The 27228-nt window shown below is 43.6% G+C and overlaps 1 protein-coding gene across 2 annotated transcripts in view; it reads left to right on the top strand.

The window, feature by feature from the left end:
- Positions 1-19989, top strand: part of bicc1a (BicC family RNA binding protein 1a) — a 66934-nt gene extending 46945 nt beyond the window's left edge. For both annotated transcript variants that reach the window (XM_084375878.1, XM_084375879.1), the window contains exons 8-21: positions 2083-2334; positions 3779-3910; positions 6544-6748; positions 9156-9317; positions 10750-10937; positions 11079-11220; positions 12706-12859; positions 13383-13542; positions 13633-13672; positions 13829-13983; positions 14191-14353; positions 14868-15031; positions 15365-15464; positions 16800-19989. In XM_084375878.1, the coding sequence (XP_084232004.1) occupies positions 2083-2334; positions 3779-3910; positions 6544-6748; positions 9156-9317; positions 10750-10937; positions 11079-11220; positions 12706-12859; positions 13383-13542; positions 13633-13672; positions 13829-13983; positions 14191-14353; positions 14868-15031; positions 15365-15464; positions 16800-16927 (2145 nt within the window). In that variant the 3' untranslated portion in view covers positions 16928-19989. The remainder of the gene's footprint in view (positions 1-2082; positions 2335-3778; positions 3911-6543; positions 6749-9155; positions 9318-10749; positions 10938-11078; positions 11221-12705; positions 12860-13382; positions 13543-13632; positions 13673-13828; positions 13984-14190; positions 14354-14867; positions 15032-15364; positions 15465-16799) is intronic.
- The last annotated feature ends 7239 nt before the right edge of the window (positions 19990-27228 follow it).

The following is a 27228-nucleotide window of genomic DNA, read 5'->3' as shown; positions in this document are numbered from 1 at the left end:
TTATGGACCAAACAGCTGTTCAACTAAGCGACAAAAGTTGCAGCCCTAAATATAAATAGACTTTAAGCTGTAAGCAGAAAGGCATCCACATCCATTTTATTAAAAGGACAATAGCTACCAATTATTTTAGTTATTATCAATTACATTTTTGTCAGTAAAAGAGTGAAAACACTGACATCTTCAGAGACGTGAAGGTCACAGGTTCAACCCTCCCAGCAGCCAGTGTGAGTCCTGTGAGAGACGCTTGAATAACTACCTGTTCCCTGACCTGTGCGCTCGGCGTCAGTCATGCCTGTGTAACAATATTTGCGTTTACACCCTCACTTCTCCACCCGTTTCCATGGCGAGCCGCAGACCAGGAAAAGGTATCCAGAGCTACACGGTGTCAAAAACCCACCAACACTGTCAGCGTTCCTCACTTTTTCTCATATAAACTGCTTCATTACCTTCAGCACCACAGGGGCGAGAGAGTGCTGAGAGATGTTTGGGAGCTGGAGCTGGACGGCTGCTGGGTCAGCTGTAATCTCAGAGAGAGAAACTGCCCCTCTACTGTAGCACGGCTTCACGTTCAACAATACGGAGCTAATTTCAGTTGGACTGCATTCAACACATGTGTCCCGGCATCTATTTTATTCATGTGTGCTTGAATTTGTATGCTAGAGTGTCTTTCTGCACATTCCTGTGTTCTGCGTACAGTCACATGCATATGTACTGTATGTATGCAGCAGCACGGCCTCCTGAGTGTGTGGTAGGTCTGAAGGGTCAGTCTGGATCGGGAAGCGGGCCAGATAAATGCTCGAGGATTAGAGGAATATGTGTGCTATGTAATGTGGTGGCGTGAGACCCTTGGAACACCTCTGAGGATTGCCAAAACCACTGTGGATTGTTGTGTTCTGCTGGCCGCAGTGTGTGAATTCCCATTGCACGCTGGAAATGACTTACTTTACTGGGCCAAGTGATGGCTTGCAGAGGCGTAGCAGAGACATCGAGGAATGAGAGCGTTCAACTGGCCAGCAGATGCAGTGGAAAATGTAATAGTTTCCCACTGGTTTTACAGAAAATGTTGGTGTTGTTTCTGGGCAACACGGCTCGGCGGCTCTCCTCGTGATCTGGCTAATGCTCTGAAGGAAGAATCGTTTCAGTTTTGGTCTTTGTTCCTTAACTCTTTGTCACGTTTTCATGTGATTTCATTCATACTGTTGGATATTCTTGAAGGAATTGAGCAACATGCCCACAATATTCATTTTTATATCTATGGGGCATCTTCTCCTATGCCTCGCAAATGCCAAACGTTTGCTGGTTTGCTTCTCAAATGTGAAGATTTGCTGCTTTTCTCTGTTTCATGGCACAGTAAAGTGAATATGTTTGAGTTTTGGACTGTTGGTTGAACAAAACAAGCCTTTTAAAGACATGTTGTTATAGACGGAACAAAAAAACAATTATCAGATGAATCTTTTATGAAAATAGTCGTCATTTGAGGCCCTGATAGCATGAATGTTTTTGTTGACTTTTTGGATGTAGACATTAATATTTCTCTCAGGATGAATTGTAAAAACTTCAGTCAGTACACTCGCATGATTTTTTTTATTTCCATCGAGACCCATGCATTATCCTCTGAGAAGTTAACGAAAGCCTTGCAATGTGAAAGAAAGTGAGAAAAAAATCTGGATCCGTCCCTTTATCTGGATCTGCAGTAAAAGTGAAAGTATTCTGGGCTGAGACCCAGCCTCCATCCAAGTTTCAAGGAAATCTGTTGAGCTTTTTGTGTAACCCTGCTGACAAACAATCCAGCCAAAAAAAACATACCGACAAACAGACACGACTGGAAGAAATAACCTCCTTGGTGAAAGTAATAATATACCTTTGAAAACACGGTTACAAAGGGCTTCACAGTAACAACAGAACACATTGAAAACACCAAGAATAAAACAAACTAAATGTTTTAAACACAAAGTGAATACAGTGAACTCAAATGTCATGAGACAAATAAATCACAAGAAGCAATCATAAAAAAGGGATTTAAAAAAAACCTTTTTATACTCGTACATTTTGTCAATGACCTTGTTGTCCTCGTCTCCACAGAGGGGCACAGCTCTGCTGCTGGAGCACCTGGCTGGTAGCCTGGCGAGCACCATCTCCGTCACCACCCACCTGGACATCGCGCCCCAGCACCACCTCTTCATGAAGGGACGCAACGGCAGCAACATCAAGCACATCACCCAGAGAACGGGAGCCCAGATCCACTTCCCTGACCCCAACAGCCCGCAGAAGAAATCCACAGTGTACATTCAGGGCACCATTGAATCAGTCTGCCTGGCACGGCAGTACCTCATGGTGTGTAGCTCGATTGTGTGTCTGTGTGTGCGTTTAGTCCATTGGTTGAATAGATTCATTTTGACCTCGAAGCTCTGTTTATGTGGTGAAGGGATGGCATTGGCAATATCTTCCTTACATATACAGATTTCCTGCGCTGTGTGGTGGCTATAATGGCTGTCATTGTTTCACTAACATCATCACGGTATGTATGAATGATGCGTGGGTTTCAGATTGGGTTTAAGACATAAACCATGATTGCCTGTCGGGGTTTTGAATAGCCTTGGGAGAGATTTGCTTGGCTCTGCTCAGTGGTGCTGAAATGTCCAGATATAAAGCAATCTGCAGACGACTCAAGGTTAGCCTGCATGTTAAGAGGGACACGCGCATTTGCATCAGCTTGGCATGAGCCTCTCTGTGTACAGATTATCCCTGTTGGTGTTAATGGTACTGGTTTGGCTTTGCTCACACAGTCGATTTCGATGGGTTTGAATTTCAGCCGCGTCTGTAATTCAGACGTCCGCACATAGCCATTAGTTTTCAGAGTAGGAGGAAGCGCCTCGCATTTAAATTTCTGCTGGTTAAAAATGCTCTGTGGTCATTCTTGTTGTGTTGCCTGCGACCGCTGAGGCTACCCTTATCTGAATTACTAAGGAATATAATCAGACGTCTGTTTCAAAAATGTGTAGAAGTGATGGCTGTTTAATTACCGTGGGCTAAAAGCTTCTGCTGAGCTGGTGCGTTTAAGACATCTCGGGCGTAAACAGCTCTGGCTCTCTGTTTGGAGATCCATAATGTGGGGCAATAATTCTGCCAGAGCTGCCTTCTCTTTGTCTGCGGTCTCCCATTTGGCCCCAAAGACATTTAGCAAATGCCAAAGTTGTTGCAGCGACCAAACATGACTTTCTCTCGGTGTGGACACACAAGAAGGGAGCCTCTCACTGTCTGTCTGGAGAGAGGGAGAGAGCGAAAAACGATTTATGAGAGAGGAAAAGCACAGACGTATGAGGATAAAGAGGCGTGGGGGTGTAGAAAGTAGAAGACAGGACGTACCGGAGGGGGGAGAGGAGTCGCTCTGCAGTAGCGTACTGTGTGATTTGGCCTCTTCCAGCCAGACTGTAGATTACAGCTCAAATCTCAGGCCCTGTCAGAGCCAGCCGGGCTCTATACTCTGCTGCTAATTACACCCACTCACAATAGGAGCGCTGTCCAGCACTCGAGCCCAAAATATAGATGTCTGTGGCGGTTGTGGTGGTGATCATGCAAAACAGATTGCTCTTGGCGGAATTTCCCCAAGCTCTGTGTGGGATGGATCCAGCAGTGAATCTTGTATTTATTGGTACAGCTGAAATGTGGGTCAACAAATGGTAAAACATAAAGGGAAAATTTACAACTGTTATTAGAGTCTATGGTATAGAAACACAGATATGTTACGGTAACTTTTATTTTGTGTTTTGCTCCACAGGGCTGCTTGCCTCTGGTATTAATGTTTGACATTAAAGAGGACATTGAGGTGGAGCCCCAGTGTATCACGGCACTCATGGAGCAGCTGGATGTCTTCATCAGCATCAAACCGAAGCCAAAACAGCCCAGCAAGGTATGACAGCGGGCTTACACTCACACAGCAAGGAAGGGTTTTAGGGGATTTCAAGACACTCTAGGTCCAGGGGACAAATGGGCCGCTGAGCTAAGGTGGTTTCTGCAAGTAGGCACACAGAACCAGTTTCATTTTCACTGGCATTACTTATTACGTATAGAGACAGAACTGATTCTGGACTTTTGCATGCTGCGCAGCTTCTTTTTTTGTAATCTATTCATTCGGTTAAAAGTAGGGCTGGGCAATATAACTTTATCATGATGTGAGACTATATACCATCTTAGATTTTGTATGTCATGATATGGCATAAGTGTTGTCTTTTCCTGGTTTTAAAGGCGTCATTACAGTAAAGTGATGTCATTTTCTGAACTAGACTGCTCTCATACTTGCCTTTACATCCACATTACTGATGATTATTTATCAAAAATCTAATTTTGTGAGAGTGCCAACATTGCCGCTGTATCAATACAGATCAAACTGATCATGACATTTGATCTCGTCGCCCGGTCCCGGCATTTTAAGTGGTTTTGTGGAGAAAAATATTGTGACATTATTTTCAAGAATCAAGATTCTGTCCATTAGTGTAGTCAGTAATGGAAATATGTCTTTTGCTGCTGCATGGCTGATAGAAGTTAAGTTAAAGAGTTAAGCGTTGAGTTAAAAAAGATTCAACATTGGCAATAAAGAGTTTGGATTTGGACTAAATTATGACGGCAACGTGCAAAGCTTCATTCAAAAACCTCAGCGAATGTGAAAAAACAGTTTTGCACTTGAAGCTGACGCCTTTACTTGACAAAGTCTATTCTAAGGGGTGATGTTTAAGCATGGAACGGACTATATTGATGAGATGAATAAACATAAACCTCGACTAAAGTGCAGAAGGAAAACACATCCAAACTTTTCACCCTGAGAAAAAAAGTCGCTGCCGTCTTCCTTGTTTAAATGCTGCGTCAGGCAGAGGGGAAAAAACGACGACCGAGAAACAAATAAGCCTCTGTTCCATGCGAGAATTACTCTCCGTCAGATGTCTCAGCATGACATTGGAATAAATTGTAGTTTGCCATGTCACATTTCATCACTTCTTCATGGAATATGAAAAAGAAAAACTGGAACGCTGCACTGAAGGGAATCGAGCCATACCGACACCGAGGAGCGTTCTGGCAAACTGACATCTGCCACAGCGGGAAATCACAGCCTGCTGCTGTGCACGTTTCACCTGATGGAAGGGAAAACTTTTCATTTATAAGACAGTAACTGACCTGATTTAAATGTGTCCTTAGAAAGTTAATCAGTAAATTAGAGGGATGCTCATTCACTTTTCAGTAAACAGACTTTGTAGTGGCCACAAAATCTTTCAGCGACTGTGTTCCACACCTGTGTTTTATTCAAGGCCAACCTCTGAAGTTACTCATGGTCTGCTCTTCTACAACACACGTTATTACTAATCATATTTCACCGCTTGGCCCCGTCCTGACTGTCTCTCCGAGGTGCCCACGTCCCGCCCAGAGCCGGGGCTCGATGCCCAAACCAGACAGGCTCGAGGGGACTGGTGCGGAGGTGCCAGAGTAAACACCGACCCAGCCCAGATCCTCTTAAGAACCCTTCACTTAAACATTTTAACGAGGTGACAGCCGTAATCCAAAAGGCACCGTCCAAACGCTGCGTCCTAGCCTCCGTGTTCCCGGCACTTTGGGAGAGCCATAAAGGAGAGTGTGTGTTGGAGAGAGCGAGAAATCCGGGAAGAGCCAGGGCATGATTTGTGCTCACGTTCATTTTTATTTGATGTTTATGAGTCGTGAGGCTTCCTGGTGATGTGGAAAATGTAGAAGTCGCTGATTTAGAGTCTTTTACTGTTTATAATTCTCGTTGATTTATTCCCTTTAATAGTAAATTATTCGCTGAATATCGAGCATTGCCTCATATTCTCCCCACTCGTATGAATGGCTGTGTTTACATGGACAATATTTATTCAATCATTGTGATTAGAGGTTCCTACTTAGCGGTTTACACGGGCCATACAGACGTGTGTTTACATGCCCCGAGCATTTGATCAGAATATAACTTTTTTAAGTGGTTTCACCCGCTGTGAAGCATCTAATCTGCCAGAAATACAACAGAAGGAGAAGTTTTTTTTCTAGGGATCAGGAGCCTCCAACGGGTTGTTTTCAAACCCCCCATCCGCAAGTCATGTTCACCGATCGTCGCTCTTGTTGCATTGTGGGTAATTAAGACCTCCAACAAGTAATTTGTATCATCCACATGCCAGTGTTTTGGTTTTTTTTTGCTCTCAGTGTTTTTGTGCCGCCTGAAAGCAGCGTCACCTCTGAAAGAAAGAGAATATATGTAATAGAGGAATATCAGGCTCCATGTAAACGCAGCTAGTGTATGTGTGTGTACTGGTGTGTTATGCAATTGATGAAGAAACGCTTTTTCTCATGTCTCCTCTCTCCCACACTGCCTCAATGTTTATCCTTCTAATCTACCCTTAATTCCCTCTTCCTTCCTCCCCTTTATGTGCGTCTCCCCCTCATCCTCCCTTTAACTCCCTATCTCTGGTGCCAACATTCCCTACCCTATCTGTCCCTCGCTCCCTCCCCTGCCTTCCCCCCTCCCCCCTTCTCCCCACTTCTCAGTCTGTGATAGTCAAAAGCGTCGAGAGGAACGCAGTGAACATGTACGAAGCCCGGAAATTCCTCCTGGGTCTGGAGAGCAACGGGGTGTCGTCCTCCTCGCCCTCTGTGGCGTTGAATCCCGCCACCAACGGCCCGTCCCCGTCCCTCATCTGCCCCGTTGGCCTGGACATCCTGGCCTCAGCTGGCCTGGGGCTGAGCAATCTGGGTAATGATGACACTGTCGAACCTGTGATGAATGTGCTACAGTATATGTATTGGTTGTATTCTTTACTTGAGTGAGAAAAGATGAGAAGCAACCCTCGTTTGCATCAAGATTAAATGTCTTTGTAAAGGAGTTAATGTCCTCATACATCAAAATCTGGACCAGTCACATACTATATCTGAGCCAGATCCCCTAAAAGCCTGTTATCACCTGGTTCACGACGTCACTGAATTCAATAGAAATTCAAATCAGCCTTAAATATCCCCTCAACACCCACATAAATCACAGCCGGTGACTCATGCAGCCATCATCTCTGTACACTCTTTACAGTAGCAGTTGTTTGTCTTAATGTCTTTCCAAGAAACGAGAAATCTTTGATCATCGAACCATCAGAAAATAACCTCAATTTAAATGCGCCACTCTGAATGAATCGTGAGCTTATGAATCATGGGATGATGAACGGTTAGGATCGCGTAGGAGTTTGTTTTTCTGCAGCGCTGACCTCAACAAGAAGGCGCAGAGTTCAGCCTGGAACAGATGTCTGGATTTTTTCGTTTCCAATGGAGACTTTTAATTGAATTTAGTAAGAGTAGTATTAGAGGATAAATGTTTAGGCCCCATTATCTGCTTTCCTGCTTTTACAAGACATAGTTTTTCGGGTTCAGGCTTTAAAAAAAAAATGCAAACGAGGACATGAGTAATGCATCAGTGGCAGAGGGAGGATCAGATAGTGGAGAAGGCTGACAGGAAGTAGCTTGTGGCTATAAACACATGCTGGCAGAAGATCCATCACAGTTTATCTGCAGATAGAAATACTGTTTATTTTGTTTCGCTCTATAACTAAATGCTAATCCCAGCAAATCTACATTTTCATTACTTGGACAATGTATTTCCATGATTTTAAAGGGGCAATTCCACCAATTTTGTACATTAAAGTGTGTTTACAGGTCTTGAGGAGAACTACTGCATATGTGGAAAAGTAGTGTAAAGCCTTTTGTGGCTCCAGAGGAGGCTGCATGTAGTCTGATAAATTTACGCCAGTGATGCCAAGTTGCATTGTGGGTAATGTAGACGCCAGGTTTTGATAAGGAAGAAGAATGTGTGGAATAATAAAGGAGATTTAGGTCATCTGTTTTTAAACTGTCCATAACGAGTCCAACAGTGTCACAGGAGTGCAATGACAGACCAGTGGACTGCTTTTCAAAACCTGGCGCCTACATTACCCACAATGCCAATCAGCCACAGAGTGACATCACTGGCAGTAATTTATCAGATTACACGCAACTATGTTTACAAGTTTCTTTTACTTGTACTTTTGATATTTAAGTACGGTTATTGCCAGAAAATAACTTTTAATACTCGAGCACATTAAATATCAGATACACTAAGACTTCTACTCACCTACAAATCATACAGGTGACTTTAAATTTTACCAAAGTAATATTTTAACACGATATCTTCACTTTTACTCAAGTACGACTTTTGAGTACTTTTTATAACTCTGTGCGGTGATACTGCTCAAGAGCTGTGAAGATGCTTTGATGCATAAAATTGGTGGAGTTAACCTTTAAAGGAATATGACAGTATTTTGATAATATTTGTAATATGTTTGTCTATTTTGATTTGTTTTCTGCTTCCATGGAGTTGTAAGTGTAAAGGAGATCTGAGGTAGGTGAACACTGATACTGGGTCTGTTTGTGTTGATAAGAACAAAATGAATTTGTTGGAGGATTTAGCACATTTTGATGAGATGTTATACATTTTTTTCCAATAACCTTTATTTTATGTCCTTGAACGCCCACCGAATGAGACGGGATTTTAATACATTTTTAAAAAATTGGTCACAGAACACAACAATGTGCCATGAAGTCCCAGTACAGTTGAACGGGTCTCTTCCTGTCTCTTACACCCAGGGGCCCGGGGGTGAAGCTGTGGACGGCCACATCCTGGCCTTTAGTAATTGCTACATGCTTGTCTTCCTCAGATTACAGGCCAGTCTGCCAGAAGAATCCCTGGCCTTATTCCTGGAGCCAAACTAGCCCCTTGTTAAAGCCACAGACCTGCTTCTTTCTGTTTTCATACACTGTCTTTGGGTTTAGACACCAAGCACCACATTGTTGGTGCTCTTAAAAACATGGTTTTATTGGGTATGAGGACACACAAGATATGTACTTTTGCATCCATGACCTTGTAGAAAATGTAAGAAATTCTTCCTCTCATTTGCTGCCTGGTTGATGACAGTTTGTGGAATTCCTGTTAAATAGCTGGAAGACCAATCTTATTTTCTGAGGGCCTCAGTGTAACATATGATTAGTTTGAAAAATGGCTCTGCCTTTTGACAGGACCACCGCTGGTCTATTCGTCTCCTGTCCTCATCTGTCTTTCCCCCTTCCCTCTCTGTTCTCCTCAGGTTTCCTGGGTGCGACGGCAGCCCACTCCCTCACCAACTCGGCCGCCCCGAACGCTGTCCTCAACAGCCTAAACTCCTCCATGAGCCCCCTCCAGACCCCGAGCCCCAGCACCCCGGCACCCTCCCCCTCCCTCTGGCCCAGCTCGCTCACCAGCACCCAAGGTCGGTATTGATCGGAGTCTCTGACCTTTAAATTCTCGATGATCTCTTTCAATGGATATATTGATGATGTTCAATTATGCCTTCTAAGAAACAACACATGGGTTTGAACCACTCCAGAATTGATTTTTGCACAATATGTCCAGAAAAGGGCAAACTACTTGTATGGAAATATTTATTTCAACATATCCTCTAGAAGACTTGTATACCTAGACTTTACAAAATAGACGAAAAACAAAACGTCGATTGGGTTTCCTAATTTATGTTCCTTCATAACCAAATTATTTATGCAGCTTAGCCCTCAGCGTGCTAGCTCACTGTAGCTTACATAGCGTGCACACAACTTTATTTCGAGGCGCCACAATTTTGCCATCTTCTGACCCAAATCTTAAGTATTTCCAGCTTTTTTGGCTTTAAGGAATGTCAGGAGTGCAAAACACTCTGTCAGCAACCGAGTTGGGTTGCTGACAGACTTCCATCATCACCACATGCTTGTTGTTGAATAATTTGCTCAGTTCAGCTTGACCTACATTTCCTCCTCAATCGATGAAAGTAAGTTCAGTGCAGAAAGTCGTTAAGTTTTCACAATTGAATGTCCATTTTGTTAACAGTTGTTAAAGGACACATTAAAGCCTGTTTACAGGTCTTGAACCCTAAAAATCTGTATAAAGCCTTTTGTTGCTCTAGAGGCAGCGGCTTGAAGTCTGATGTATTAACTCAAGTGAAGCTTACCAGATGTCTGTAGATCACTCCTCATCTTTTCTTGAGGCTGTTGCGTTCATGTGGTATCGGAATAATCCGGAAAAACGCCCCTTCAAGTTGGAGCAACAACACGGACAGTTGGAGTAAATTGTTGTACACAAGTTGCCGAGTTGATGTCATATGACGCTGAAACATGGCTGACGAACGGAAACATTGGGTAGATGTTAACATGCATATTTATGAAAAATATTTCACGGCTTACATCATCGGTTTCCTTTGCTCTTCCAGAAACAGCTGTCGATGTGTTGTTTAAACGCTCCGAGCGATAAAGTGCGTCCATGTTGCTCCCACATTCCGACTTGACGCACATGAACACACCGATGTAGGAAGAACGGCTTCTGAACTCAGGACATGGGACTGTCTGAGGAGCACGTCAATGCAGCATAATACATCCAAGTTTCTGACTGAACACTCAGGGGTCGTGTTGCATTGTGCGTAATATTTGCGTGACAGGAAGAAGATGTCATGTAAAAAAAATGTTATCTCCAATCCTGCTACTCCAATTCACTACAGTGGAGAGCTCTTAATTTGATTACATGGTCCTTTAAGGTGGATTACTGGACTCCTGACTACAGTTTCAGCTGTTTTATTCTAGTTTATAAAAGACAAACAAACCCATATGAACGGCTAAAAGTTCAGAATTGTTAACGCTGCACTCCTCTTACGTCTTCAGGCTTCTCCTCTCAGCTGATGCTGCACCCGGCCACGCAGGCCACCCTGAGCAGCATCCTGCTGTCCGGCGTGCAGGGTTACACTCAGAGTACACCGTCTCCTCCGCCTGGCCTCGCCCCCATAGACAAGCAGCCCAACGGGGTCCCTGACTGCACCAAGGGCTCCTGCACTCTCAACGGACACGTCAAGGTTGGCTCAGTTCTGTGCCGTGTTACTCTGAGTTCACTGTGACTTTCTTGTTTAGTAAATTCCACTTGTATTTTTCTGTGTGTGTGTGTGTGTGTGTGTGTGTGTGTGTGTGTGTGTGTGTGTGTGTGTGTGTGTGTGTAGCATCCTGGCTCAGTTTATGGCAGGATAGCAACTGCGTCACTTGCAGAGACTGTTTTGAGTCCAGCCCCGTGTGACTCGGTCCAGGAGGCCAGCGGACACAATCCATCAGAACCGCTGTCCAGCAAGTCCAGCCCGGATGAAGGTATAAAAAGAGGCTCATAAAGAAACTCGGTCACACTATGCAAAATGAGTAATAATAATAAGTAACTTCATTTGTATCGGGCACATAGCTGTGACCGTTTGCATTATGTAAATCTTGTCGTCTGCCCATTTTGTGAAGGCAAAAATTTGACTGAAATTTGACTGTGCTGATGTACAGACCGAAAGACAAGTAAAACATGTCTGTGTATGCAGTAATCCAATATAGCATAGAGCTATCCCTGACCGCATCTGTTTATTATATTAGGCTCTGAAGAATGCGAGGGCCAGTTAAGGCACCTGCTTTTCCTATCTTACCTGGCAATCAACCCCCCCCCTCCAAAATATCAAGCCTATCCTGTTCAAATTCACAAGTTGTTAGGAGAGCAGAGCACCTTCCTGCCTATCATAAACTCCTGACTCCCAGCACGTTTAAAAGTCAGTTCTAATTAAGGACATATTTCTTTATTCTCAACTATTTTCTTTGGCCTTGTATTTCTTTAATGAAATCATAATTGGTGTTTTTTTTAAATATAACTTTTCTTAATAAAAGTCTGCTTATAGTTGGAGCCTTGCCCTCCACTGAGTCAGTTATTTTAAAGACGCACTTTAAAATCTCGTGATTTATGTGTGATTGTAACCTTGGATAGACAACATTTTCAAGCCATTAACATTTCGGACGCCGCTGGCGGCTCGGCCTTGCAGACGTAACATAAATGTCCAATTTAAGCTTTTCCAATTGAGATTTATGTAACCCTTAAACCCACTTTGAGGAAAAAAATTCCTTGAATGAACTGATTTCTCTATACACTCTTCCTCACTTCATACTCCCTCTGACTGCGTTTATTGTGTTGGAACGGAGACAGATTAACTGCTGGTCTCCTAGCGGTTCAGAAAGGCCCTTATTTCCTCTGCGACTTACACTCGCGGTTTTCCCCTCAAACTTTCACTCTCACGCGTCTCGGTTTCCCCCGCTGTTTTCTGAGCTGGTCCTCCCCCGATGTGGTGCATCTCTGCAAGGTTTCCTCTCCCCTCCCTCGCCTCCTCCTGTGTCCCAGAATGTGTTTGGACTGGCTCGCCCAGTCTGACTCGACTGGAGGGAGGGAGCGCAGGGAGATTGTTCAAACATTTAACCCCCGGGGGGAGCTTCATTAGATTGACTGACATCATATTATTTTACGCCATACAGTAAACCATGCGCGTCCAGATATGCTTGATTATACACATGCATTCATCCTGTTACGCAGAGCGGCTTCCTGTCAGGGGGAAAGTAGAGCAGCAAGAGAAAACGACGTTATAATTACAGCTGCTGATTTTAATTAATCCAGGATTCAACTGAGACTTGTCACACTTAAACACACCAAGCTACACACCATCCAAGCCCCCGTCTCTACTGACACTGTCTCTTTTGTTTTCACGTTGTTTAAACACGGGGCCGAGTAACTAGGAAGAAAGAAATTTAAAATACATCTGTGTTTATTTGCTTTAGGTTCTGACACGTTTGTGGAAGTGGGCATGCCGAGGAGCCCCTCGCACTCAGCCAACGGGAACGAGCTGAAACAGATGCTGGCTTCGTGTAAGACGTCATCGGGGAAGCGACAGGCTGTGGAGCTCCTGCAGGGCACCAAGAACTCCCATTTACAGTATGTGTGAATCGAGAGATCGCTTACAGCTTCTCGTCACGTTGGTCTTTAGCATCCCTTCTGAGATCATTTACGGCTCATGCTGTTACAGTTTGGCAGGCTTGCATTCATTTCCTTCACACATGGACGAAGTGATAGAGCGACGAGAAAACGCTGGGATGAGAGCTGCGTTCAGTGGAATCGAACCCAAGGATGCAGATTTTATTCATAAAAATTGGACAAAACTAGAGTGACAGACATGGTGGTTTTGTCTGTAGTACTGGCTGGCATAAGGACTGGCTCACACACACACACACCCTGGACAGCATGGTTATTGGATTAATCAAGTGTTAATAATAAAAATAAAAACTTGGCCACAGTCAGACCTGATGAGCCAGGACCATAAGCAGCCTCAGCCTCACCTTTTGTAGGCTGGCTGAATGCTTTACTCTCCATTAGCACCTCCACATTTCACCTGCAGCTCCTGTGACTTGGGTACTGTCGTTGCTCAGCCCTGCTCACGGCTCTGTATTTCTGTCAACAGTTCTGACTGTCTTCTCTCGGACGCCGAGTCCAGCTCGTCAGACAGTCCCGTGGCGGATAAGAGGGCACCGGGTAGCGAGCGGGCTGCTGAGAGGGCAGCGCAGCAGAACGAGAGGGAGAGAATCCGACTGGGACCACAGACGCCCTTCGCCAACATGCAGGTACACACACACATCCATCTCACACACACTCACACACAGTTTGGAGGGTACTAAGCAACAAACGAATAAAACTGTCTGCTGTCCTTTCAGGCATTTGACTATGAGCAGAAAAAGCTGTTGGCAACCAAAGGTAAGTGTCAGCTCGAATACTATAAAGTCATTAGTTGTGCCCATAATGTAGTAATTGTATGCACATAATTTATGGTAGTTCTCTGTTAAAATGATAAATGTTAGTGTGCTTCATCTCTGTACATGTGTGCTTCACTGTGTGTCTGTATTCACACAGCTATGTTAAAGAAGCCTGTGGTGACTGAGGTGCGGACCCCCACCAACACGTGGAGCGGTCTGGGCTTCTCAAAGTCCATGCCAGCTGAGACCATCAAGGAGCTGCGGAGAGCCAATCATGTTCCTTACAAGCCCAGCATGAGCACCACTTACGAGGTCAGACATCGGCGCCGTTCTCGTCACCTCTGATAAACAAGTTCACCCTTTCTGGCGTTTACTGTCGTTGAGTGTATATTATACAAGACTTTATTTGTCTCATCATTTTCTCTGTATTAAGATACAACGTAGTCTCTCAGAGCTCAGCAGGCGTTCAGAGCTCGTTGTTAAATGTTTGGATTGTCTTTTCTTTGTTTTCCCTCTCAGGGTTCCCCGCTGTCCTTGTCTCGATCCAGCAGCCGGGAAGGCGTCGGGAACGGCAGTGACTCCGACAACTGGCGAGAGAGGAACGGCACCGGTAACGGCCTGCCGAGTCACGCCGAGTTCCCCTCCGCTGTCAGCAGCCCGAAGAGGAAGCAGAACAAATCTGGTCAGTAGCATATTGTTTTGTTTTATCCATGCTACACTGGCAAGAACTGATTTAAAGCATTTTATTGGTCGAGTATGAGGGCATCAAGGACGATGACAATTTACCAGTGAAAAACTTGTCTGAGAGCGAAAGGATAACAAAATATGTCTTTACATTACTGCCATCATGGTGAAATAGATTCACAGAAGGACCTAATAGATTGAGGAGAAGGTCACAATTTTTCATGACACTGAAGAGAAGAGATGAAGTAAACACTCGAGAGAAAACCCACTCAGAAGTGAACCCGTTTAAAGGGTCGGTGTGAGCACCCTTATCTCCACACTCTGAGCTTTTGTGCTCGTGCAGTCAAATCTGCATCTTTAAACAACGTAGCTAGAAACAGAAGCTAAATGATTCTCATCAATCCAACAATCCAATTCTGTTGCAAATGAAAGTTTTACTACATTTGATGTTAAATTATCGTCATTATGTTTTGTTTATTCTTTCATTTTTGCTGTAATCCCGGGATGGACAGCTGCAGAGCATTACCTCAGCAGCAGCAACTACATGGACTGCATCTCTTCGGTAACCGGCAGCAACGGCTGCAGCCTGAACTCGTCTCTGAAAGGCTCAGACCTGCCTGAGCTGTTCAGCAAGCTGGGCCTGGGGAAGTACACGGACGTCTTCCAGCAACAAGAGGTAGTGTAGAGTGTGAACCCACTTTTATTTTAACTGCTGGTGACCTGAGGAAAAGCTCAGCTGACAGTTTCCAAAATTTGCACTTTTTAAGCCACGCCAGCAGGGAGTAAAAGTAGGGAGAAACTACGGGAAATAGGAACTTGTTTGCTAACTTTAGTTGCTCCCATGCTAACCAAACATGTGTTGGAGGCATGTACAGTACATTCATTTGATTATAAAAATACTTTTTAAGTAAAAAAGGTTCCAGTTATAGTATATTTCATCACTGTTGTGATTTAAAAGTGTCTTTATTGTGGTAATAGCCGTGTGAAATGGACTTGTCTTTGGTTCCAGATTGACCTCCAGACATTCCTGACTCTAACAGACCAGGACCTGAAGGAACTGGGCATCACCACCTTTGGAGCCCGCAGGAAAATGCTGCTCGCCATCTCAGGTACGAAATGAAGAAGAAGAAGTCTGTTTTAGATTTGTATTTTCACGTCACCCTTCGTTCCTGTCTGTCTCTGCTATCAGCTGTCCAACAAAACCGAAATTGACTGAAACATCATCCTGCCAGCTGTCTCCTGCTGCTGCCGTTCTCTCAAATTGGATTATGTGTTTCATTAAGGTTTCCTATTTTGTCTGTCACTACAACAAGCCCGAGTGGAGCCCAGCTGGGCAGGAGGAACTCCAGCTGACATCTCCGCTGCCAGACACTTGATTCGAAAGCTATAGGTGGTCCTTAATATTGGCAGACTGGTAGAGAAGTTCAAGACAGTACTGTTGTAGCTAATTTATCTTGTAAGGAAACCAAAAGAAAGCTTGTTTCAGTAATTCGCAGCAGCGGGAGTAAATGGGATTAAGACGCATTCTTCTCAGATGAGTGTGTTGGTGTTCCTCCAGTTGCTCCAGCTGCCTCCCCGACGCTGCTGCAGACTCTGTCCGGTTCTGTTCTTGCACTGGATCTGATGTGAATGTCGTGGTTGTCACGCTTCATTACTGATGTCATATTTTGGACATTGTAATGGCTGCAGTTGTGGCCGCGTAACTTATTCATGCTGGTGTTGAGATTGAGAGCTTCCTGCCGTGGATTTTCTGGAAAGACCAGACCAGATCCGGGGGCTGACAGCGAGAGCAACAAGAGGAAATGGCGAGGCCTGTGCTCCGATTATTAAGGAAGCAAATGGATCCAAGGCCAGAATTGGTTTTAGCTGCCTGACGCCGCAGCCAAGTCCAGGTCAGCTTTCATCTCTGCTGATGGACTCTGAGGCTCCAAAACAGGACCGCGCACGCCTCCGTCTGCGTCTCTTCATCTTTGCTTCTCATTATTAAGAGATAGACCGCCAGTCAAGGCAATCCAGGTTTTAACTTCCTGCCAGGCTGCCAGTATAAAGAGCGGGCTGCCTGACTCCAGTAATCAGACCGAGGGTTTATGCTGGCAGCGACAGAACGCGGCTATCACATGAATAACTCGTAGATTCCAGAGCGTGCGTCTGACATTTTTATGAAAGCGTTTTGTCCGCGCGGGCTGTGTAAAAGCCAGATGGACACAAAGAGGGCTTTTGTTGATCTGAGCAATCCCGTAGTGATTTGAATCCAATTTTCTTGTCATTGTAGATCACTTGAGGGAAAAAGGGAAATGTTAACATACTCCTCGGGTCGTGTTTATTTCTCTACTTTGATTTACTTCAGCTCCCAAAGCAATACTCGGCGAACATTAACATTGAAACCCCATGTTTGTATCACCTTTCTTACCGCTGATGTTTTGCGGCGCTCTTTTCTCACACAGAACTAAACAAGAACCGGAGGAAGCTATTTGAGCCACCCATCAGGTCCTCCTTCCTGGAAGGGGGAGCGAGCGGCCGCCTCTCCCGACAGTTTCACGCGGACGTGGCCAGCATCAGCGGGCGATGGTAGACGCCTCCAGGCCCATCCCGCAACCGTCCACGATGGAGACCCCTGCCTCCAGTATCTTTCTGTGCCTCAGCAACCCAGGTTCCAGTGGTCGTTTACCCTCGTTCAGCTCCAGCTGAATTAAGACTGTTCACAATGTTGTCGTTGCCATATAGTATAAATACAAATGTATTACAAAAAAGCCATAGTTTTACCTGAAGTGCCAACAAAAAAAAAAAAGGGAAGGTTCAGTGTTCACTCCACATGAAGCGGTTGAGTCTATGTGGAGCATTTCTATATGAAGGTTGTTCTGGTTCTGAAGAAAAGGGTACTGTCCAGTATTTCTGTCCACTTTTTGTTCAAGGGAACAGGCAGAATGATTAGTACAATCATTTTACACATTGATACTAGCTGCATTCGCACTATGCTGTTGTATCAGTGACATGCACTTTAATAATACTAGACTTTTGCCTGTGAGAGCCTCTAATTCCTTAGATTGAAATAATAACTATGCATTTTTTTTTTTTTTTTTTATTGACTAAAAAGCACAGATGCATTTTGTACCAAACCAAATGTAAGCACTTAGATTAGGGGCGACGCCAAATTAAGTGCAAAATCTGTCAGCACGCCAAAGCAGTGACATCATCAACTTTAACGCCAATATACCAAAGGGGAGGCGTCAGTACGGCCTTTGACCTTTTGGCTGCCTTCAGTGTTTTGATTGGTGGACAGTCCTCCGAGGTCAGTGTTTGTGTCCAGCCGCAGTCTGTTTGTGTGTCTGTGTGTTTCTAAACAAAAAAAAAAAAAAAATCAAATATTTTTTACTCATTATGCATTATGATTTTATTTTTAGTTTTTATTACCATTTTAGGGGACTGGGTGGGATGTTTAACGGTAATCAGTTTACATATGTATTTTTTATACATTAATGAGTTTCTATGATTTTGTAATTAGTATCTTTTACTTTTTTTTTTGTTTGTTTTTTTTTTGGTTTTCCTGCCCTTTTGATCTGTGGAGCCGTAAATATGGCTGTGCCATTAGACAGCAGCAGAGACCGGAGGCAGTGAGGCTCAGCTCTAGGCCTCTCTCTGATTGTGTCAACAGGCATCTTTTCTGTGGTTTTCCTTCTGTTTGTTTATAGCACATGGTCTTTTTTTTTTTTTCGTCTCATCTGTTATATGTCAGTGTTGGCCTCCCTGCGGCCCATCTGTGTGCCTAAAATCTCACAAAGCACTCCTCCATGTATCCGGACCATGGGTTGCTACGCTAGAAATACGTGCCTTTTATTTTTTATTCTTGTCTTCCTCTCCACTGGCTGTTCCACTTAGAAAGCAAAGAAAGACCTCGTAACAAAGCAGGGCCATGCCTTTTGTAGCGAAAAGTGCCAATGTACATAACTAGTTTTTCAGCAGGGAAATATTTCGTTAAGAACACTAATATTTTGGTCTGAGCGTACTCTCCAGATAGGAGGCGCATCACACAAAGAATCAGTGTATTTACAGCCAAGTCAGTTTCCTGCCAGAGACACAGATAAAATCCAAAGTCGTCAGAAGGACTGTGAGATTCGAGATCAAAACAAACATAAATTTGGGGTTTTCTAGTATCAGTTGTGCAATCTAATATCCAGAAAACCTGGCTAAGCAGTGTTTAATGAAGTAACGGGATTGTGCGCGCAGCAGCAGTGTTTATCCTCAGAGCTTGTGTTTTTTTTTCTGGGCTCCTGTATTATGTTCGGTCATGTGTTTTGCAAAGGGAAACGTCCTTTTCCAACAGTTCATTAACTTCGGATAACCCGACTGTTTTTTCGTGTGTGATGTTCTTAAGATTTATCCGAGGATTTAGCCCACAAGCCGGTCCATCTGCCAAGGTCCTGAGCATTTTGTATCAAGTGCAATTAAGTGCCTTTTTTTTTTTGTAAAGTCTATTTTTCTTTTCCTAGAAAAAATGTGTTTATATTTGCAGTTCGAGAAGTATAAAAGCTACGACTGAAGGATTTCTTATCTCGGTTCGATTGAGAGTCCAGCGATTTAAATCTATTGGGTATACAGAGGACGCTTCTGAGAAATTATCACATTCATCTCGACAGGCTTAACCATGACATGACAGAAAGTAGCAGCAGTCCTAAGTCTTTTCGATTCAATGATTCCCTTTAAGGTGACTTTGTTGTCATGTTTTAACCACTTTCTACCCTCCCTCGCATCTGATTTGAGCCATTCTCAATGTGGTTGTCAAGTTAATAACACTTAATTAATGTTCTGACATGGTTGCCCGACGCCAACCAGGTAATTGTCTTTTTTTTTTTTTTCTTTTTTTCTCTGGAGTCTTAAGAAAAGAGATGAAGAGGGAGAAAGCTATTATAGAAAAAGGGATTGTTTATCCTGAGAGGAAACCCGGGGCCGGTTCGCCCCCACTCATCATGGTACTACATTGAAACTGTTGAGCACTGATTCTCCCAGTGCTGTGACTCGTGTTCCTGCCTAGCAGACATTTGTTTTCATCCTTCGCCTTTGTTCGGATGTGTTTGCTCGGAGGGCAGAAGAGGTTCTTGTCTTATCAAGTGAATGTTGTTAAGAAAAAAAAAAAAGAAATATTGATGCATGTTATTGCAGATTTATTACGGATCATTGAAGGGACTCAAGTCAAAACGTTTACCGCCAGCGTGTCTAGTCTTTGCCCTTGATTGAATAGTTTCCCAATTATGTCTTTGATTTGTTGTATTAGTCATATTGTTGTTCCCAAAGGGATTTGTTTGTACTGCAATCAAATGGTACATTTATAATAAATGTAAACCACTAAGGAAACAATGTAATACATAACTTTTGTACAAATTTTACATCTTATACTGCCATTGTTTTTGTGTGAGAAAGGTACAAAGTTCCAGAGAAGAATTTGTGTATAAACATTGCCATGTTGCCAAAGCTCTGTTCACTGTGGCGTCTGTTGATGCTATTGTTATTCTAACTGTATTGCAGTACAGATATAAACAGGACTTTTTGGAGAAACTGTCAAGCAGGCAAAAAAAATAAAAAATTGTTTGTTCAAGCATTCAAACGATATTATGAAGGTAATAAATGTATGCAAACAAAGTCACGTTTTTTTTGGTGTTGTTCAAATCGTCAGTATCCGTAAAGATGTGTGTTAAAGGATAGAAAGTCATCATCATAGCCTAATGCAGATGGAAAGTCAGGTGGAAGTTTCGTAGTCCACAAAAAGATTCTGGACCTTCACAGCATAAACAGTGTTGCAGCATCCTCCTGAACAGCTGAAGAAGATGGGCACTTGTTTTAAAACATTAAACACCCAAAAGCAAACCCTGAAACGGCTTCATAGAGCTCGTCCAGGGTAATCCAAGTAATTGATTAGAAAAGACGTTATTCACTCCCTCGATGTGCGGTTGAGGTTGTGCTCCTTCACACAAGGGTGTGCTAACGCTTTTAGCTTAGCAGGTACAGTGAAGATTTTGACTTAAAAGAGGGTGAATATCGTCTTTTTGAATCAAATTGGGTTCGCTGATCTTCCAGAGACTTGGATTATTCTGGACGGACTGTACTGGTTATTCATTTTGTTTCAGTTGTTTGTTTTTTTTTTAAAACAAGTCCCTGTCTGCTCCAGAAATGTGTTGTGGACTACGAAACTTCACTTGACTTTCCATCAGCGTGGAGGTGACTCTATAATGACTGAATTTTAATTTTGGGGTGAACTTCTCCTTTAAGAATCTTCCCCATAGGTTGAGAATGGAAGGAAACAGAAAGTGGCTCTAAGCTATCAGGATTTTTCGGTACCATCGTAAGCTGTAACCTTGCTACTTCCAGAACATTCACACATAGCAGATGAGCAGTGTTCAAACGGCACAGATGCACAAAAGCCCCTGCTGCAGCCAGTGTTTAAATGTGGTGTTATAAAATCAGTACATTTTAGCCGAACAGTACATTCACTCTGTCTTGGTTTCTCTGTCTGAAAGCCTCACAGCTTACCGTAATCAGAATCACATACACACTCTGCAGGTTAAAAACGAGCCCAGTCCCGTGTCATGTGGTCACGACACCATGAATGCCTACATGAGGCCTAATCCGCATAGGCAGGATCTGCTTAATCCAACAGAATGAATCTGCTTCCACTGATGCAGGCTCTGGCAGACACAATATATACTGTAATGAGAACCAATTTAAGCTCAGTCTCAAGTCTGGAGCTCTTAAATAACGGCCCATCTGTCCTGTCTTAATGGCTCCTGGACCGTCGAAGAAGTGGAGATGACTTTGCACAATTTTATGTATTTGGTTTCTTCCCTTTTTCCTCTCTCATTTTGTTTCTTTGTTGCTTTCCAGGCATTATCCAGGTCATACAATCCAGTTCCTCTGTGATTAATTGTGGGGTGAAGAGTTTAGATGTGGAAATCATCTGTTAGAGTGAGGTCACGGTCACAAACTCAGCACTGCGTCGCCTTACATTAAGCCATGATGATATATTTTATTTAATATGAGCAGCTCAGCGAAATTAGAAAATGAGACCACTGACTAAAAAAAAAAAACATAAACACATAAACCACTTTGTTTAATGCATCGTTTCCCTGCTTTATTCTGCACTGTGCATTGTGACAGACACACAGGCCTCAAAGAAGACCTCAAGGGGGCAGTGTTGCCACTTAAAATTGCTCTCTTCTCTTGTGAAACATGGACAATGGTTACTCAGCAACAGATTATTTCATGCATAGAAAGTATTAAGTAACATCAGAAAAATAACTTGTGGGATTGAACAGACACACTTCAAAAAGAAAATGCACCTTTCAGACAAGAGATATGACTATTTTTGTACATACATTAGTTGAAGTAGATGAATCACTGCTTTACCTTGTAGCTTTTAATATCAGAAGTTAGTTTTTAAAAAGCACAGACTTGAGAGTTATTAGTGTCTGCGTGCATGTTCCCAAATCACAAAACAAACCCTTTTTTTCAAACTCCCTCGAGGTAAACCGCATGATTCAATTTTCCATTTCATTCACAATCATATTTAACTGCTCCATCCCTCATCCGCGGGCCTCTCCGTTTATGGCGGCAAATTAATGTTCAGATGGCAGACGGAGAGACGGAGAGAGAGACGGCGTGCGCCTCTCATCCAACTCAAATGAGCCCTTAACAGAAGCAGGTGGTGCCACTGAGCAGCCTGTGACTCATTCACTTTCTCCTCCTCTGTTATTATCTTCCACGGGAGCTTTGCGACGTAAAGATCACAGAACGCCTTCGTGTTAATGCCACAACACTGAACGGGGACGTAAATACTGGTGTGTGTGTTATCCGGAGGAGCTCGGAGGGTTAATGTGTAGGAAGGATGTTAGCAAACACATCTCATTACGGTGTCTGCTGGCAGTCCCTCGCATGATAAATAAATCAGTAAAAATCTCAGTTTTTACTCCACTCTGAAGATGGTTTTATCTTCCTCAGATGTTACCTCGTGAAACAGTCCCACGTGCGTCACATTGTTCAAGAGAAAAGCTTTTAAAACCACAAAGTCTGTCTTCGTCTGCAGGGCAGTTACATGTGCGGCACAGCTGGCAATCATTCTCAGTGCCCAGCGTGACTAATTTCAATTTCATGTTCTATTGTGAGAGACGGAGAGCGAAAGACAGCTAAATTGCAGAGTGAAGGAGCACTGGCCTTTTTATCTCCAACCGACCATGCATTTATTCTGCATCCTGGCGGCTTCCCCACTTGAAGACCAGCATCACATATTGTTCTCATGGGCAGCTTGCCTCTGCGGGAAAGGTGTAAACGAGAGAAGCTGTGACTTGGTTGCTACCTCAAAATACCTGGCTGGTATCCAGCGGACAATATGTTCACGGTGTCTGTTGAGTCCGGCTCATTGTGTCTGGCTTTCTCCCTCCCTTGTGATGGAAATGATGAAATGACACGATCCTCATTCAGTAGCATTAATTTTCATCACTAACATTTTTTCATTTACTGACAAAAGATACAATAAGTAAATTTAAACTAGTTATGGATGGCAAAATCAATCGACATCTTTCGTCAAAGAATAGAAATGAGGCAGAAATGTTAGGGAGGGAAGAGATCCGATCAGAACTGATCTCTTTGTGTGGTTGGGAGGTGAGATGCACACCATCTTATAGCACTGATCCACCCAGAAAGTCAACTAGCATGTACTTGCTGAAATTACAGATGCAGATTCTTGATATTTTGTGCCGATGCCAATATTAGGGGGTAAAAACTCCCCAATAGCAAGTCATCAACCGACATACCCACGTTGTTTGTAGTGATAACAAAAATGTGATTACAAAACAAATAATGGAGGAGGGCTATAAACTTTAACTGTCTGAAATAACATCAGTGCACTGAAACAGTAAACTTCAGTAGGAGTGAAATGATTATAAATTAGCCCAAGCATCATTTTCTGCATTATGTTCTTTAAAAAAATCAGATTGGCGCATATCGAAGAGCATCTAGACCGAAAAAGAAAGTTTGACTTTCGACTGTGTTGTATGATAATCACAACAGACTTGAAGCCACATGTGAAGACGAGTCATCCCAAAATTTATGCATGTAAGTTCAAGTTAAGCACACATAAAATGTTACTTTTTTTAAAGCCAACGTTATCAGCTAACCTCGAGCAGGTGTGTTTTCCCTAAACTTGAAATATACAACACAAGCTGAGCTAGAGATCATCTTACAATAGGATCACACCAGCTGGGTAACATGTTCACGCTCCGATGCATGATTATTAGGTAGTCATTACTACATTATTGACTGAGTAGTCAATAATCGTGGGTTGGACCAGACCCATCTTCGAACTTGGCATTCAATTTTATCTCAACTACACACTTGTAAAGTGTCCTGACGACAATTGATCTCAACTGTGAAGATTGAAAATAGTACTCAAAATTGCTTCTAGCAACAATAGTTGCCCCCAGGAACATATTTTGCCATTATAACACACACACACACAATCAAAAGGTGATAATAACACCTAAGAAACCACTGCTGTCCTGTGCTGATTAGAGGAGTGAATGACGCTCAGTTGCTCATCCAGGATTGACAGTTAAAAGATCGATGGACACGCTATAGATAAAAGTAAAAGCGTGTTATTTCAGGGCGACTATCAGCTGTCATTTCACTTCAAGCCAGACCTAGTGAGCATCACGCCCGTCCACCCATGAAATCTCCTGGTATTCCCTTCTTATCCATCCACATCTGGGTGAAATCCTAATACATTTCCCGTCTTGCTAAAGGAAAAGTTTGACAGTATATTAAATACACTTATTCACTCTGTTGCAAAGAGATGGATGAGAACATACCTCCACCCCCTCTCATGTTTGTATACCAAATATGAAGCTAGAAGCCAGTTAGCTTAGCTTAGCATGAAGCCTGAAAACAGAGGGACACAGCTAGACTTGCTCCGTCCAAAGGTAACAAAACCCACCGAACAAGCAGCTATAAGCTTCACTAAGTAACACTTTATAGCTTGATGTTTAATCTATGCTATAACCAAAGTGTGGAGACGACCAATTGTGGTTTTTATGGGATGTTATGCCTCCATTATTTCTTGGCCAGGGAAACCAGCAGACACTCCAGGATGTTATTCTTCTCAGCAAATAGCCCAGCACATCACCCATTGTAGAAAACGACAAGTTTCAGCTACATATTTATGAGAGAGCAATATGGATCCCCTCGTTTAACTCTCTGAGAAAACAAAGCCAAGAAGCATATTTCCCACAATGTCAAACCGTGCCTTTAAGCTTTTTTTTTCTACATTCGCACCCTCTGTTAATTAAATACATTTCATTAATAAGCCCTCTCTCAGCCCTGATTTTAATTAGCATCTTAAGATGAAAGCGTGCAGGTTTGTTGTTGCACGTTGGCTGACAGTCCATTTTTAATTATTCATTGTAACTACAGGATGGACACTGAGGGCGTTTCGTTCTTGAAAATCTCAGGATTTCGTCTGGAGAGCCGGAGACACACACACACACACACACACACACGGCCTTTATCAATCACACTGCAGCAAAGCTAAGGCCGCAGCACTCACTGCAGATCAATGACACGCTTCATTGGCTTCCCTCAGACAAATGGGGCTCGTGGTACGCAGTCACACACACCCTGGAGACTTGGTATTGTTTCCTGCTAATGCGCAATGTTGTGGCTCCATAGACTGGCTCATAACTGACCTCTCGGATGAGAAGTGATGTGCAGTGACCGCGGGGTGTTTGAGAGTGTGCGTGAGGGTGTGCGAGTCCCAGAAGACGGCAGGAGCAAATACAATAAGAGAGATTTTGGGTTTTGGATCACCTAACCTATTTGGCCTGTTTTCTCCGACTCTTACTCCACCTCTCCGCCTGCTATTCCTCCATCTGTCACTGTGTGCTCACTTGGCCTCTGAGCGCAGCAGAGTGAGCAAATCAGAGTGGACTGCCTCTACAGGGCACACTGTCACACACTGCCAAGTAAAATGCACTTTATGGGGGTAAACAGCGGAGAGAAGGTGGGAAAAGAAGGAAAGAATAGGAGACAAGGCAGCAGAGAGGAATACGGAGAGGGGGAAGAGGAAGGATGCTGGAGGAGGAGGAGGAGGAGGAGGAGAAGGGGGGGAGGGGATGAACTTGGCTGGGTGTGTGTTACATGGGATGCAGTGTCGCTCTCCCCTCGTCCTCCTGCAGCTCTACCGGAAACACTGACGCTAACACATGATGACTCTCGCTGGAGGGGACACGGGTGGGTGGAGAGGAGGACGGGGATGGAGGTAGGAAGAGAAGGAACCCTCCAGAATCGGTCAGCCTCGTCCTCCACCTCCTCCTCCTCCTTCCTCCTCTCCCATATACCAGATAAGCGCAGCAGGCGGAGCGGGGAAATTGGAAGGGGGAGGGGGGCAAGGCGGGAAATACATGATGGCATACATAACAATGAGATGTTTTTGTTGGCGTGTACCAAAGTTGTTTATGTTTGTGATCGCTGCCATGTAGATTTTTGATGAGCTCACACTGGTTTATAGACTTATAGTGGAAACAGAGTGATTTAAACAGATGCCGTGTTAATCTGTGGATATCAGTGCAAAGCTCTTCAGTAATCAAGCCATCTCAGACAGCCGGGGGGCAGTTACTAAGTCATTCTCGCATGCTAAACATATAAATGCATTATTCTGAGTATAACTTTCCTACACAAACAACAAATTGTAGATCTTTTCATATCGAATCCTTCAGCTGCTTCTCCTCAGACACGGACGGCTCCTGTTCATTTAGCTTGCAGGGAGTGACCTTCACTTTTAAAGGAGAAGTTCACCCCAAAATGTTAATTAAAATCCTTTTTTTAAACTCATAATCACGGTGGCATTCAGAGTTGAGTTGGAAACAAATTAAAAGGCTTGAATTTATTCCACAGCGCAGATTTCAAAAGGGCAACGCTGCACCTGGCCCAGATCTCCTGCTTGGGAAATACGACTCATTCAAAGAGAAGTTTACCCAAGAAATTAATTCTTTATCTACTCAACCTAATGCTGATAGAAAGTCAGGTGAAGTTTCTCAGTCCACAAAATATTTCTGGAGCTTCAGCATTGCAGCAGTGTGCTGCGCAACTGAAGTAGATGGGGACTTGTTCGACAATGTTAAAGCTGCTGTAAGCGTGATTTTCGGGCCAAGTGAAGAAAAATGCTTGACGAGAATAAAGAAGCTGCTCTGTTGTCGTTAGCGGTGCTGGCTCAGGCGTGTGTGAGCTGACCAATCAGAGGAAACTAAGCATTCAGGAGGGCGGGGCCTTAGAGAGACAAGAAGCTAAAACAGAGGGTGAATACAGTGCTGCAGAGAAAACTGTTGTTTCTCTGAGCACTAAAGCATGTAAACCTTTTCTAGTAGTATCCCAGGTTTACTACGAGGCTGAAGTATTTTGTGGACGACAAAACTTGCCAGCTTTCCATCGGCATGAGGGCGAGTGGGTAATGACCGGATTTAGATTTCCCCTTTAATGAGTTGTATTTTCCGGGCATGAATCTGATGCAGACGGATACCCTTGTGAAATCTGAACTGTGGAATAAATTCAGGCCTTCAGCGTCGCCCCTAATATGTTTCCCACTGAATCTGAATGCCACCGTGATTATCAGCTTACCGCGATTTTAATTCGCCTGCCCGCCATAACCCAATTTTCTAATCCTCAAATGTGCATGGAAATGCCTCACCAGCTACTACAGCTGACTGAGAAAAGTAAAGAAGAAAAACTCCTCTCTGTTCTGACTTCAGAGGGGATGGTGATGCCTCACTCAGAGATGAGTTAGGGTGGTTTCCCCTCCTCTGATTTAACAGTGCAGATCCCCCCCCCCCTCCCTCTGCC

The sequence above is a fragment of the Pagrus pagrus genome (genome assembly GCF_965226575.1).
Source record: "Pagrus pagrus genome assembly, chromosome: 15".
In the NCBI taxonomy this organism is placed as follows: Eukaryota; Metazoa; Chordata; class Actinopteri; order Spariformes; family Sparidae; genus Pagrus; species Pagrus pagrus.
The sequence above is the reverse complement of the archived record's forward strand: the minus strand, read 5'-3'. Positions and strand labels throughout refer to the sequence as shown.